Consider the following 16518-nt stretch of genomic DNA (forward strand, 5'->3'; position numbering starts at 1 on the left):
TAAATATTTTAAATATTTTTAAATATTCTAAATATATTTTATATATTTATTCTTTATTATTCTATATTGCTATTGAAGCTTATCTCAAATATTTAAAAAGTTATATTAAATATTCTAAATATTATATTGAATATTTAAAATAATCCAAATATATTTTATATATTTATTCCTTATTATTCTATACAATTGATGAAGTTTATCCAATAATGATTTTACAAAATGCAATCATCTTTGAATATTTTGACACACGACTTTGGCACGTGGATTATTCTTCCAAAGCAGTTCTCAATCATATGAAGAAAATGTGTTATTCTTTCATTGATGTGGCACTTTAGTTTAATGGGTACTATGATTAAGGGTCGTAGGCGGGAACAAGGGAAATGTTTAGAAACAGTCAGATATGAATGCAGTGGGAAATTCGTAATACGATATATCGGTGATGTAAGGTCCTCTTGGAATACCGTAATATCCTTGCTACGAAATTCAAATTTATGCAAAGTTTATTTAAGCGGAATTTCAGACTCCTATGCACGTATCCCACGTTTATCATGAACGTAGGGTTTCGAGATCTTACATTGGGTAAATGGTTGAATTCGAGCGATTACAAAAATACCTATTTCTTACTACTTCTATTTTCTGTGCAAATAGTATGAACACTTACTAGCAAAAATTAAGGAACAGGATAATTACCTGCGAGTTTTTATATGCTTTAATATTAAAATTAAAGTTAAAAATAAGATGGAGAGATAACATTTCTATTTTTCAGTTTAATTTATGTAGGTACCCCATAAGATGTAGACTACGCAGAAATTTGCAAATTATTATTTTGTTTTTCAACTATTATGCACTAGTGTATGCATAAGTATATCAAAATTAAAAATTTGCATCCAGAATTATCACTATCGTTTATATATTTATTATGTATATCTAGATGAAAGAATGAATTTATAAATCCATATTATACTTGAATTGTATAAAATTATGAATAATATTTTATTACTTTCTATATGTATGAATATAATTATGAGATCCTACAAATATAAAAATATGAAACCATACTTATTTAGAAGTATGAAACCTTATCAAAATAATTGACATAATAGTTATAATTTGTCTATATAATTATATATAATATATAATTTTTATCTATTAATCAATAAAATGAATAAAACAGTTATACTTATAAGACATTTGTACGTCTTTCAAGAACCAAAATGGTTGATGAAGTTGTGTAATGAGTTTCTGTAGCGCTGACTGCATAATTATTCTTATTAAATCCTACCCAAAGACTTTAACTATGCACAGAAATTCCATTTATTCGGTATTATCTACTTCATCACGATTCATTTTAAATAGAAAACTTTAATGAATTTCGAATAAAATACCTTAGTTAGATGTTATTCTGTATTAGACTACGATAATTGCGTCTTCATCTGAAAATAATGAAATGTCAATATTTAGCTACTGATTTCATTTATGTAAATTTAGTAAATCTAGTTCTACACCTTAAATCTCGGTATTAAATGTACTTATGAGGTGTTATTATCTTGTACTTGCAAAAATGTAATACATCTTTTAGCACTCGTCTGAAATTGATACATTTGCTTGCATGGAAAATATCCTATCGTTCTGACAAAAGTTCTCCTTTAGTATAGGTTACAAAGGATTTTGTATGGAGCAAGTATGAAATTACTCAAAGCGAGTTTCTTTTAAATTTTACATACATTATATAGAAGTAAAATTACAAGTAAATCAAAATTTTGAGAAATTGTATAGATAAATATTTAAGTTTACTAATAAAATGAAATTTTAAAGAATTTTATACAAAACTATTCAGGTTTACAAATCAAACGTTACTTTTTCTCAGAAAATAAATTTAAATGTTTAAATATTAGAAAATGAAAGACACGAAATAAAAGTCAGATTTTTTAACAACATTAATTTCTTTATTTCCCTAAATTAAAATTAAAAGTAAAAAAATAATAATTCTCAAGAACTTGGTGGATGAAAGACATAAAAATATTAACCCTTTGCACTCGAGAGGCGCCCTTCAGTCGCCATTTGATAAAATTTCGAAGCTCGATATTAATTAATATATCAAATTTAAAATAATGTAACAGGTATCGAAATTAAATAATTCTACGAGTTAATTATTATACAATTTCTTATTTACTGCTCAAAAAATATTACCAGTCTAATAGCACAAAATTTTTCAACTCGTACCCTTCTTTAGCAAAAATAATCGTGGAGAGCAGAGTTAAATATTCGTCATCAAATATCATTAAATTTAACATAAACGTGGTGATCGAGTGAATACAAATTTATGTCATTACAGAAATACAATTATCAAAAAGTGTAAACGTAATGATTTAAAAGGATATTGTGTTTATTATTACAGTTTATTATTATTATTGTTATTATTATTATATTTTTATTCATCGATGCATACACATTAAGGTTTTTGAATTTACAAGCAATTCTTGGCTTAGGCTTTGCACATTTGTCGATTAACATAATCCTGCGTAGACTTAAATATTCGTAATTAGTCAGTAATGAAGTACCATAGCAGCCTCAACATTAAATATCCAGCTAGCCTTACGTACTATATTGCATAGTCTCTTCGGTTTATAGCTTCAGCTTAATTCTAATTTCTTCGTCGACTGTTCTCATTCGCTCGTTTTATTTTTTCGTACCTTCTGCTGATCTTGCTTCTTTCACAAGTTTCCCTGCAGCATTCTATTAACATTCCATTCCAACGTCACACCCTCACCTAGATTTGTAACCCATTCCTTTAGACCATCTCTACTGCCGAAGCAAGTATAAAATGTTTATTATTATATTTTAGTAACATTTGCATTCAATATTAATATTAATAAATTAAATAATTAAATTAAATCAAATAAAAATTAAATTAAATAAAAATAAATTAAATAAATTATATTAATATTATTATTGATCAATATTAATATTAAATTCTATTAATATCTGAATTATGTTAATTTTGTAAATAAGTTAATTTTTGCTTTCTACAAATATTTCTAAATTATTTCCTGACTTTTCGCGTGATATAAATGTAGCTCTGACGAAGCTGTCCGGTTTCGAGTGAGCACCCAAAAAGTAAAGCTTTCGACTAAAAAATTCAAAAAGCCAATGTAGTATTCGAATTAAATAAACGTTTCTTAACTGCAGTGAGGCTCACGGAACAATGCATTAAGCTCGCTTGAAACACGTCATCACCAAGTTTGTTACTTAATTACCGCGAATTTTACTCGCTTTCCGGCACGAAATGTTTCTCTTCTGGTTTATACTAATCGTGTCTGCATATTAAATATCATGTTCTATTTAGGTACTTGCTCCATGTAGAAAAAGCGTAAATGAATATAAAGCGAGGAAAAATTGACAAGTTGTTCGCGTACAGCTCCAACCACGCGTACCAGATAAGCACCAATGGCTGAATTATTTTCATACAGACGGTATTAACATTTTATACATTTCAATGCTGTCCATGGAATACCACTTCCAACGAAAATAAATATAACTGCAATCAGAATTGTCTAAACTCCGTTTCATATTTATTAAATTATTTATTTTTATCGTCGACGATGAAAAATAATACGTAGATTACTGATACACGTATAGCAGACTTGTATATAGTAGATTTCAGAAAAATTGAAGACTGGGGTGTTTCTAAACTTTAAAATTAACATTTAAAATTTGAAATTTGAGATTTGTGATGGGAAAGTTGAAAGTTGAGATCTGAAATTTAAAAATTCAGACTCTAAATTTCAGATTATAGATTTGTTGATTGAAAGTTGAGATTTAAGATTCGGAATTTGATATTTGGGATAAAACGTTGGTCGATTTTTCTATACAATTTGATCGTTTAACTTAAACCAAAGAGATTCCTCGGATTTCTTTATTAAATTGGACTTTTTGACTTTTATGGTTCATTTTTAATTATTTTAACGTATAAAGTTTTTACCAAATTAATTCATGATACGATATATTTTATATTACAGCGAATATTACTAGTACTTTGCTGTTTAAAAATGGTTGAACTCGAAATTTATGGATCTAGTGTTCTGGGAACTTGTACTTTTGCTGCTACTCTCCTGGGGTTAATCCTACGAAAATAATTTCTCACGTAAAGTTTCAATTACATGAAAGCAAACGAACAAAATAACGCCGACCCATTAATCCGAATTAAATCGATTTGTGAACGGAGATAATATATATTTCGATTCTGGAATCAATTATGTATATGTCATAGAACTCTTATAACTATAATATATGGTCGATACTTTTGTGAATATTTCCTTTATCTTAAATCTTTAATTGTATGATTTCATAATAATTGATTTTAGAATAATAGCAATAATAATAATAATATTAGTAACAGCAATTATAGCCATGGTACTATCGATAATAGCAATAACAGTAATAATAACAACACGAATAATAATAATAATAATAATAATATCAATAATAAACTGATTTTATTAGTTCTAAATATTTTTATATAACAATTAAATTATTTTATTAATAATTCTTACTATTCATATAAGATTTATTATATTCTATTTGTCACTACAGTTCAAATATTATAGTCTCTGTAATATATAGCTATAAATATTAAGAATTTAATTTTCGAGGATAATGACGAATTAATAATTGATCATTTTAATGATACATTGCGCAATATTATAATAGCATTAATCTCCATTGTTTATCTGGAAGCTATAATGCAATCCTCTATAGTGATATGTTTATTCAGTGTATCGCTACTGCTATTGCTAGTAGTAATGCATCGTGTGGGATCAGACATAACCGTGATAAGTATAGATAACATTTCGGACAGCTTAGATAAGTCTATATCTCGTAAATACTGTTACGGTAAATCAATGCACTGACATCTCATCGTAGATAATAACAGAAGCTTGATAAATTTACGTAATATTTTATAACAATATATTACATAACAGTAACAATATAACTTGTAATTTATTTAATAGTGGAGTATATAAAAATTATCAATCGAATATTTAAACATAATATTCGATATAAGAATCTTTTAAAAAATTATGTAAATATTTAGCAAATAAAAATAAAATTTGCAACAATGTACATATATGCAAAATATAAATTTAAACTTGAGAAACTGAGCAGAGGTTTATAAATTTAATAAATTTAATAAAATTTAGATATTATAACTAAAATATAAAATACTTTATAAATATTAAAATATTTTTAATTATTCGTTATTTACGTATAAAAATATTATAGTAACTTCTATATATAAAAATCATTCAAAATCATTTTTCTTCACTTTAAATCTCTTTATACAATCTTTTTCCACAGTATATCAAAGATATAGAGTCTGAAATTGTATCATCGAGGAAAGTGTATCATCTGTCAAGAGTGTCTCAATATGAAACTCACATAAGTGTAAATTTCAACTTCGTGCTGCAGATAAATAACTAAATAACTTGCAGCAAATTTTAGTTTCGAGAATTACGTTCCACGAGATACTTGCATACATATTTTAATGATATTCGAGAGAACTTTATTCGATTCTTCGCATTTCGAATTCTCGTTATTCCAAAACAAAGTTTATAATGTCGGCAAAGGGATTTGCGTAGCTATAGCTAGTTCTTCCACGCCTTATTTCAGCAACAACTTTTGAATACTAAACTCAAACTATAAGCAGAACATACTAACTTCAGCTACACCGAAACGAGCTTTCCCTTATAACGTTAGAAAACACTGTTTATGTAGATGATACTAGACAAACACGTACGTCTTCGAAATCATAGATCTGTTACATCTATGGAGCAATTTTTGAGTTTGGAACACTTACAATTAGGCAGATATATTGAACAAATCATAATTTATTTATTCCAAGGTTTTTATAAATATTGGCGGATATAATTATATATGGAATTGCGTAAATAAACTTCACACACACATATATGTATATATTAATAATATTAATTATTATGAGCATGTTATTAATAATAATAATATACTCATAATAATCAGTAATTAATTTATTTTTTGGGAAACCATAGGTTTGTCATATTTATGAAACAATTTCAAGTTTTCAACATTCAGACAGATACATTAAATAAATTACATTTTATATTTTCTTTTTTATTTAAATCCAAAAGAAGTTTTCATTAAGAATTTTATAGCATTACTTATGTCATTGCACAAAATTGCGATTAATTTTAAATTGGAGATTAAAACAGAACAACGTTTCCTAATAGTATAATGATTTTAATAAATATTGGAAAATTTTTTCATGCATAAAATTGTGTAAATATATTTCTCGTACGTACATAAGTATATTAATAATGCTCTGAACCAGTTTATTATACCCTATTGTGCTGTGCGTTAATAATTAATTTATTTGCCTATTTAATTACTGACTATGAAAAGTAAGTGAATTTAGCTTACATGAATATAATGTTCAAGCTGATGGAAGTTGGCCTGTTTGATGTGGTTGCAAGGATACAAGGGTTGAAAAGCATAAACAGAGTAATTAACCCCCTCTTGCTATATATAATTTGCAATTAGGAGTGACATACATGTATATCTATATTCTTTATTTATTTATATATCTTGCTTTATTTTAACACTATGTCATTGTAATAATATACATCAATTTACGTTTGACAAATACTAATTTCTTTATATATTGTAGTTCTCAAATGGAAGCAAGAAACTATAAATTTTTATACTTCATCTTCTTGTGAGAAAAGAAATTTCAAGTTATATCTTAATACCAATATCTTAATACCTTAATTTCATTATTATTATTATTATTATTATTATTTAACATTTTCCTTCCCCTTTAAATTTCTCTATAAACATAAATTAATTTCTGAAGGCATCAAGTAAGAATCATAGTAGATTCACACAAACCTCACTTATCAATATTTTTCAAACAAAAGAGAATTCGCAGTACATACATAAAAGCAAATGAGTTTATAGCATGAAACATTATGAGATAAAGCAATATATTGTAGAAAGCACGTTACACATAGACAATAATAGAACATAGAAAATGAAAATAAAGTAAAAATCTAGTATACTATATAATAACTAATTAATAACTCGCTCGAATGGTTGGTTGACATTAAATAACTATAATGAAGGAAAAGGAATTTATAATATATACGATATAATATATGATTATATAATGTAGAACTATGTATATATGTAAGTATATGTCGTAGTATATATGTATGTAGATATATGCAAATGCATGGATTACTTATATGTATGCACGTTATATGTATAAATTGTATGGTATAGAAGTAAATAGAAATTATGTTTTATTTTGTGTGTGTACACCTTTACTCTACAATATTTTTATGTGGAATATTACTTATTTATTTAATTTAATATATATTTAATTTAATTTAACTTAATTTTGTCCACATTTTTTGTATTTAGATATACTTCGTAATTTTATATAATATCGATTTTAAAATAGAAAATAATTTGATCTTGTGAAATTCATATTTCCCAATCCATTTCCATTTAGAATTTATCGTTTCAAGCACTAACTATATTTGCTACTCATAAACATCACATCCCAATAAACTTAACGACATCGTGGACATTTGGAATCGATCTTCCTCCTCTATATATCTTCAAAGATATATGATATTTACCATATACTGCATGAAACTGATTAAACAGAACACAGGAGTACACATAAACGTCTTGAATTAGGCAAATTACGTTCTGATTAACATTTGAAACCTCGGCTCAATATCCAATTTCATTAATGAATCGTGGAAAGGAAAATACGAATTTTTAAAGTTTTAATTAATAAAGATAATTTGATTCGTACTTTGAATATAATTTATTTTTTGCTTTTTATCAAATATATTACCTAATTAATTTCTCATACAATTTCACATTTCTATATACGTGTAAATACATTATAATCACTTCAATACTATTACTACCGATTTAAATATAATAAAAAACGAAAAAATGATTAAAAATTTAACCGTTGATTTTAGAAACATTTCTAGCTGTCCAAGAAATTACTGCGTGTGTTACTCATTACGTTCCACGTGTACACGAACATTCATTACAATCAGAAAATTCACGGAATAAAATTTGTCTGCATTTCTTCTATAGCGGTGTTTATCTCTTGTTTCCTCCGATTCGCAAATTTGTTGAAATTGCTACGATAAATAGATCCCTGACCTGGATTTTATACAACACGAATACGATCATTTAGAACGAACCGGAGGTCACAAGGAAAACAAAATGGAAGATCAGTTGCTTAAAACGTTGTAGAAAATAGCAGAAAGCAAGAAATAATCTATCAAAAAATTATTCCATACTATCTTCTTGTAAATTATTATTGTCAAAATTAATCAGTATTCTCTGAGCCAATTAAATCACTCTGACTTTATTTCTCAATAGTACTCCCAATAATATCTCAGTGAATGAAAATTATAAATTATAATTATTTTCCAAGCACTTCATAAAAATAAATATTTTCCAAATATCTCTCAAAAATAGAAAAATACCGAATATCAAAAATAACAATAATAACAGCGATAAATCTTGCATTCATTCCCAAAAATCCAACCTTTAATTTCCCCTCATCACGTGGTCCAGTACTATTGCACAGTACTGTACATATTTTCATGAAAAGACATGTGATACAAGTTGCAAAATATCCTGTTTCGCCGTTTAAAATGGCCGACAGTCGTGGGTACTCTCGAAGATGAATTGCAAAGCACGAAATATATTCAACAAGTTTTTTCCGTGATTAACAGGAACCTTTGATTTCGATTTCGCAGACTCGGAGTACGAGGAGGAACAAACCCCGAGATACAGGCCCGACTCTTTGGCGAGTCTTTGTCGAGCTACGAGATTCACCGAGGCAGAGCTGAAGAGAATATATCGTAGCTTCAAGGCAGAATGTCCCACAGGAGTCGTCAGAGAGGAAACTTTCAAGTGCATCTACTCACAGTTCTTTCCGCAAGGAGGTAGGTATATTATGCTATAATATCTGAAAAAATTTTACTACCCCTTTAATTAATAACGAATACGCGATAAGCTTATGGGGAAATTATGAGACATTTTAATTCGTTTGAATTATACATACATAAGTACTTAGATGCGTGAGTCGGAACTTCCAGATTCGACGCCATCTTACTTTTGACACTTTTAGGTATGATGTTAGATTAGTGTCGATAATACGTATAGATAAATAAGAGACAGTATAATTTATGAAACACGTTAGCATATGCACATATAGAAATTCAGTGCCATTAATTAAGGGTTGAAATTACTTCCAATTTTTAAAAATAATTAATAACCAAAATAATGTGTTAATATTATTTAAAATATATTCAATATATCTCTATTATTTTAAATATATTTAAAATAAGTAAAAGCTATTGAGCAAAGTTTTTCCCTCTCTCTCTCTCTTTCTTTCTCTGTCTCTATCTTAAAATATAATGAAAAGGAATACTCTAAACTTTATATAATTAAAAATTATTTTAAAAAATAATTTTATAAATATGGAATAATTTTGAACCAAAAAATTCTTTCTCCCACTCTCTTTCAATACATTGAAAAGAAAATATTCTAATTTTTAATGCGATTAAAAATTATTTCTTTTAAATAATTTTAAGCCAAAAGCTTCTCTCTCGCTCTCTCAATATATTTAAAAGAAAATACTCCAAACTTTGCATGCTTAAAAATTATTTTAAAAAATGTTTGTTTGCCTCTCTCTCTCTCTCTCTCTCTCTCTCGCCTTTAACATATATTAAAAAGAAATACTCTATATGTTTAAAATTATTGAATGGAACAAATTTTAAATCAAATAATTCTGTCTCTTCCTCTCTCTCTCTTTCACGTAATGCATTTCGAAGGGAATACTCTAAACTCTACCCAAACTTATGCCCATAACAGAACATTAAATAACCGCTATTAAACAAACAAACACAAACATCTTGATGAAAGGTTTGAATTTAAGAACCAGCTGAATGCTATTTCTCTCTGTTTATTCGAGGCGTGTATTCACATTTAAATTCCCTCTGTTTCACGATAACGTGACGCTTCGTCGAAAAGCATAAACAATAGGGGAGATATACGCGTATAGGTAGCGGGCTAAAGAAAAATACAAAGGGATAGAAAGCACAATCGAATAGAGCAAATAGCCCCATGGTATTTCGTTCAACGCAGATATAGTTACCATGGAAACAAACTCTCGTATCAAAATCGTCCCGCGTTTCAGTATTCTCCTTTCATCCATCCGTATAAACGATATCGATATTCGTCAGTGAATAGCTCCATATCGATTTTAAATATTTTTCTGCCTTCGAAGGCCCTCGCCAAACTTGCAAAGTGCTTACTTTAAAATTCACCAACGAGGAAGGTGTCTGATTGTATCTATTATATTTGGGAATATTCCATGAATTGATAAGGCTTCCTGTGCTCTCAGGTTTATAGAGCTGGAAGAGAACGATAAATTTGGGATACAAGGCATTGCAAGTGTATATAGTTTCGTTTTATAACTAGAAAAATTTAAATGGAATAACTTTTTTAATTATTAAAATAAAATTTAAATATAATTATTTAATTTAAATATTAATTATTAAAATAAATTTAAATAGAAAAATATTTTTAATTATTAAAAGAATAATTGTTAAGTAATTATTTTATAGATTAAATTTCGAAACGTCAACAAATACAATTGATGAAGGACATGTAGTTGGTTTTATTTTTAAGAATATTTTCCCCTAATTCTCAATTTAAAAATATTTTCCATGATGCCCTTTTTTGATTTTTAATTATATTTTCTTAAAATTGATTTTTTTAATGCTCTGGGATTTCATACATAGAAATTGTTTTTACCTCTGGGCGATTTTTATCCAATATTTAAGTTGGAAATATTTCTTTTATTATTTTTCAGTCCTTAAAGTTAAATTTCGTAAATTATATATAATAATAACTTTTAATTTTTACATGTACTTTTCTATTATATTTGACGTGAAAATATTTTCTCTCAGACTATTCAATTTCAGATTGAATTTATTGAATACTTTAAAATTTATTCTGCAGAAATATTTTTCAACCTTCAGAGGTGTATTTTCTCATATTTGATGTAGGAATATATTTTCTGATAGTTTCCCATCTCTAAATATATTTTCTTTCATATGTAATTTATATTATGTGTAGATCGTTTATAATATTTCTTTTTCTAATATCCGTATATAGTAGTATTTAAAAAAATGTTTAAATGTTATTTAAAATTTCCAATATTTAAACATTCTATAATTACAATAATAATTATAATAAATACAATATCCTAGAATATAATTTATTACTATCCTCAGTAATTAAAATCCTCATTAAAATATTAGAATAGAATTTCTCAATTTTTTCAAACGAGTATTCATGAAACGCTATAGCTATAATAGCTTCACAAACACGGTCACCATATCTATATTCACAAATTTATCCGGTTAAATTATTTTTCACGAGGTCGTGTCGTTCAATTTTTATTAAATTCATATATTTTTGGAATATAGAGTGCGCAGTAGCCACTACATATGTATCCACGTGATATGTACGTATTTCAGAACGAGTAAAACGTTACTATATCCAGAAAGCTGTCCTAAAAATGTCACTGCAGTTTTTGATTGGCAGATCAATTATCTTCGCTTTAATTAACACGTGTCAGACGTTGCAGAAAGAGAATGACTAATCTACATTCTGGGAACAAATGCAAATCGAAATTCAGTTATCGTTTAATCACTCATCGGTAGGAAGATACTCATGCAGCCAACAATTTTATTAATTTTTTAAGTTATTTCGATATTAGAGAAAATATCAACTCAATTTTATAGATATTCAGGAGATCATTCTAAGATGAATAAATTTAATTTCACACACGAATCGTCTAAGTATGTAAATATATAAATGAGAAATACTAATGAATAAGAAGCAATGAAATTTTAATTAGTTTCTATATTTTGTATACTGTTTTTAAGTGTTTTTAAATATATTTAAATATTTATGTGGAAAAGATCCAACTGTTTAACTCGAAATAATAATATAGGTTAATAAATAGTATTTATTTGTTGACATCCAATGCTTATATGTATAATGTGATAACACTGTTTTATACTGATTTTATTTTTGGAAAATTAATTACAAACGTTATTATAGGTAAAATTACATATATTTCTATAAATATAAATATAATATAACAAATGTGAGAAAAAATAAGAAAATTTTTTTTAACTATATTTCTATCCAAGCAAAGTATTTCTGTTATTGCACTTATTATTATTATTATTACATTTTTATGTTAAAGTTTAAGTATATACATCTACAATTTAAAGAAGTAAATATTCCTAAAATTATTGCTATTACTATACTTATTGCTATTTGTATTATCATATTATGGAACATAATACTATACGTACTATTATTATATTTTACATTTACATTTTGAACTTAAATATTATAAATATATAATATAAATATTCCAAGAATATAATACTAATATTCTCGTTTTAAAAGTACACGTTTTATATGTAAATATTCCTAAGATATTATATTTTATTACTATAATTACTGCCATATTTCATACCTGCATTTCCCTTTTAAAATTCGTTCTAAATTAAAAATAAAGAATTTAAAAATGTACACACTTCTACATTTCCTAGAAATAAAATAATCTATATAAATATAGCAAGTTGAAATATTCACAAATTAATTATCGAATTGTATCTACTCTTCATCTATTATCTTCTATGTACATTCTAGAACAAATGGAAATTAATCGTTAATTTTCAACACACCTGTCGATCTCACGACGATCCATCTTTTACATCAAGTCATCTAAAAACTATACCGTAACATTGGCCCAAAAAATTGTCCACAAAAAGGAAGTTCCTGGAAAATCTCTTGAGCTATAAATCTCCTATACAAAAAGCTGATACACGTACGTGTAATGCAATATACTACTCATGGACGTTAAATCAGAGTTTGAGAAAAAGGATAACATGTAAAACCTCGTATAAAACATATTACGCTTAACCCCTAACGAAAATGCTAATTTCTGTGTCAAATCCAGTTTGCTTTTACACAAAGTACCTAATCCGTATTTAATTTCTCGTTAAATATTCTCACTTGAAGTTACTCTTTTCTGTATATACGTACATACAGAATTTGAAAATTGAAATTGGTGTATATATGTATATATATGTATACAGGGTGTCATGAAAGTACCAATACACAAAATAGTACAATTTTTAATTTTGAACGATTACTATCTTTTTTTACGTCATAAATATTGGAACAAAATTCTTTATACTAAACAGATCCAAGGACTAAAATATGAGTAAATTGATGTATCATAATATAAGTAAAAAATTTATTGTTTTCCGATTTTTGAGCTAGGCTACTTTTGTAATTACTCACATATATCTCTCGAACTCACTATATTTAAAGAATACCAGAATTTTAACTAAATCTTATCTACATTATTCACTTACTCGTCTTCAAATATTTCAAATTTCTATTTTAGAATTCAGAACACTAGTATTTTTATCGATACAGCATTCTATAGGACTGAAACTCACTATACCTAAAGGACACCAGAATTTAAACTAAATCTTATTTATATTATTCACTTACTCGTCTTCAAATATTTCAAATTTCTATTTTAGAATTCAGAACACTAGTATTTTTATCGATACAGCGTTCTATAGTACTTGAACTCACTATACCTAAAGAACACCATAAATTAAACCAATTCTTATTTATATTATTCACTTAGTGCCTTCAAATATTTCGAATTTCTATTTTAGAAATCAAAACACTAGTATTTTTATCGATACAGCATTCGATATCTCTCGAACTCACTATACCTAAAGAACACCAGAATTTAAACCGAATTTTATTTACATTATTCACTTACACGACGTCCAATATTTCAAATTTCCATTTCAGTGTTCGAAATACTCGTATCTTTGTCGATGCAGCACTCTACATCACTCGACCTCACTATACTTAAAAAATATCAGAATTTGAACCGACTCCTGTGTACATTATCGATCAAAGAATTTTTGGCACAGTGCAGGCGCGGTGTAAATCATACAACTTCGCACGCAGATTTAACAATAAGTACACAAAGCGTCCTTCGATTTCCTGACAGTGACAATTTTTCTTCGCGAATGGTTTCATGGCTGAGAGCTGGATGTCGTACCGATAGCGTCATTTGTTTGTCGCGTAGTGTAAGAGGAAGAACGAACGAGAATTTACGAGCGACAAACTTCAAAATCTGGGAAAAAATGGCCGACGACGAGGGCACGAGACTCGAACGTTCATTCCTTGTCGACGAGATTCAACAATGCGCTGTAACTTATGTACCTTTAAACATCGAACAATATTTGTGGCGAAACTTCGTGCAAAGCGAAAAGCATGCGTAACTTTTTTAATTAAAAATTTAGAAGCTATTTAGCTGCACTGAATTTGCGAGGTTATATCTGAGAGAATGGCGATGTATCTGCGAGAAAATAACCTTTTTGGAATGGTATGGTAAAAGAAATACCTCTTGTGCGAAAAATTACATTAAATCACGAACACGGTTATTAAAATTATAAAAATAATAATTAAAGAAATTAGTGTTATTAAAATTATAAAAATAATAATTAAAGAAATATTTTTATTTATTGTTAGAGTACAAAACACGCGAAGATCGTGATATTTAGTTTGTTTTATGCTATACTTATCTTTGATTTTATTTTTATTTCATTTTTATTTTATTATTTACAATTATTAGAATTTAATTTGAATAAATTTTGTTAAAATTTGCAATTAGTAGAATGTACGTAAAGATTGCTGTAAATATTAATGAAATGAAAATGGACTCTCTTGTAACGTCACAGAGAAATCATTAATAAAAAAGAATAATAATTAAATAATTAATTATACTCATATGTAATTAGATAAATAAATAGTATTAACATAATTACATATTTACGATAGCATTTACAAAATAAATCAATTCACATATAAACAAATTTTTTAATTCAATTTTAAATAATTTTAAATAAATAATGTTAGAAATTCGTTGTAATTATAAAAGAAATTTTTAATAAAGTATTATTTATATCCTGCAAATCTTTGCTTTGCTATAATGCTTTCTTGTCAGGAAAATACGATATATTGTCACATATTTTCCCATTTCAGTGGGAAGAAAATTTCTCTTTCTATTTTAAGAGTAGAATGCATTCTACCGAATATAATAAATTGAATTTAATTGACTAGCTGAAACTTCTGGACGTAAGCCGTGTCCTGTAGCAACATGGTTCCGATGTCTCGTCGGTATATACCTTCATCAGGAAGTCGTTAAACTCGGTGATACGACAGGTCAGAGCTTACAGCAGCTGAAGCCTCAAATAGCAATATCCCAGACACTGAAAGTATTCAATATTTACAATTAGTTCCCTTACTAATTTGATCTTCATTCCCAGTACTTCAGTGTACAAAAATACTGTTCTATTCATGATTTTAATTTTAATATTAATCCCATCTTCTGTTCCTCTTTATTTTAAATTCATTTTCTTTTCCCCTTTATTGTTTCATCCGTTCAGTTCTAATAGAGTTAAACAGACCTTTTTAACAGAGTCCAACAGTTTTTTGGTTGAATTTCTATTTCTATTTCTATGTATGTATTTCATAAACACTACATAATGGCAACTTTAAAACCATATATATGTCTAAATAAAAATTTTGAGAATTGCAATTTATCGTGTTTTCCAATTTCTAATAATGTCATTTACTTAATTTTATGCTTAAATAAATTATAACTTTATTCTGGAATGAGACATTTCCCTATAATTTGATAAAGATATTAAAAGATTATGAAAAATTTAGATATCAATCTTCAAAAAAAGTACCAATTATATTCAGCAGTGTATAACAAATGACAGTAGATTCAGTTACACCATAATAATTCTCAGTTCAGCACATATAAATTAGATATTATCCATTATACCAAAATAATATTAATAATAGGATATATAATTAGTATTTTGTATATTTCTATATTTGTACATACTTTTGTACAATATAAATAGAATGATTAATAGGAAAGGGTCTATTATAGCAGGAAATTTGTGAAAATGAAGTTAATAATTAACACAAATTAATTAATATCGTAGAATCTTCAATATCTCAATTACCTGGGAAATCTTAACATTCAAATAATGAAATTTTTAGGTAGCAAATCACTCAATCTTTTATACAATAATTATCCTACATTCCAGGAAAAATAGTAATAATAATTACAGATAATGAGTAATTTTTTCCCTATATCATAAGTCTTTGTAATTGCTAAATAGTACAATTTCCTTGGCATATTAAGTTGCATTCAGCAACTTTCCATTTTCAACCCAAAACCGTCAACAAAATCCTCTTAGTGCCATAAACTATGAATTACTATAGAATAGTAACTCAGTA

At 26.9% G+C, this 16518-nt stretch overlaps 1 protein-coding gene across 1 annotated transcript in view; it reads left to right on the forward strand.

The window, feature by feature from the left end:
* The window catches only part of LOC108551430 (uncharacterized), a gene marked incomplete at both ends in the record, with an annotated part of 90284 nt that overhangs the window by 25112 nt on the left and 48654 nt on the right, over window positions 1-16518 (forward strand). The window contains one exon of the mRNA XM_017905602.1: window positions 8832-9020. Within this exon, the coding sequence (XP_017761091.1) occupies window positions 8832-9020 (189 nt within the window). The remainder of the gene's footprint in view (window positions 1-8831; window positions 9021-16518) is intronic.

This window comes from Eufriesea mexicana, unplaced genomic scaffold (genome assembly GCF_001483705.2).
Source record: "Eufriesea mexicana isolate 0111107269 unplaced genomic scaffold, ASM148370v2 scaffold4100, whole genome shotgun sequence".
In the NCBI taxonomy this organism is placed as follows: domain Eukaryota; kingdom Metazoa; phylum Arthropoda; class Insecta; order Hymenoptera; family Apidae; genus Eufriesea; species Eufriesea mexicana.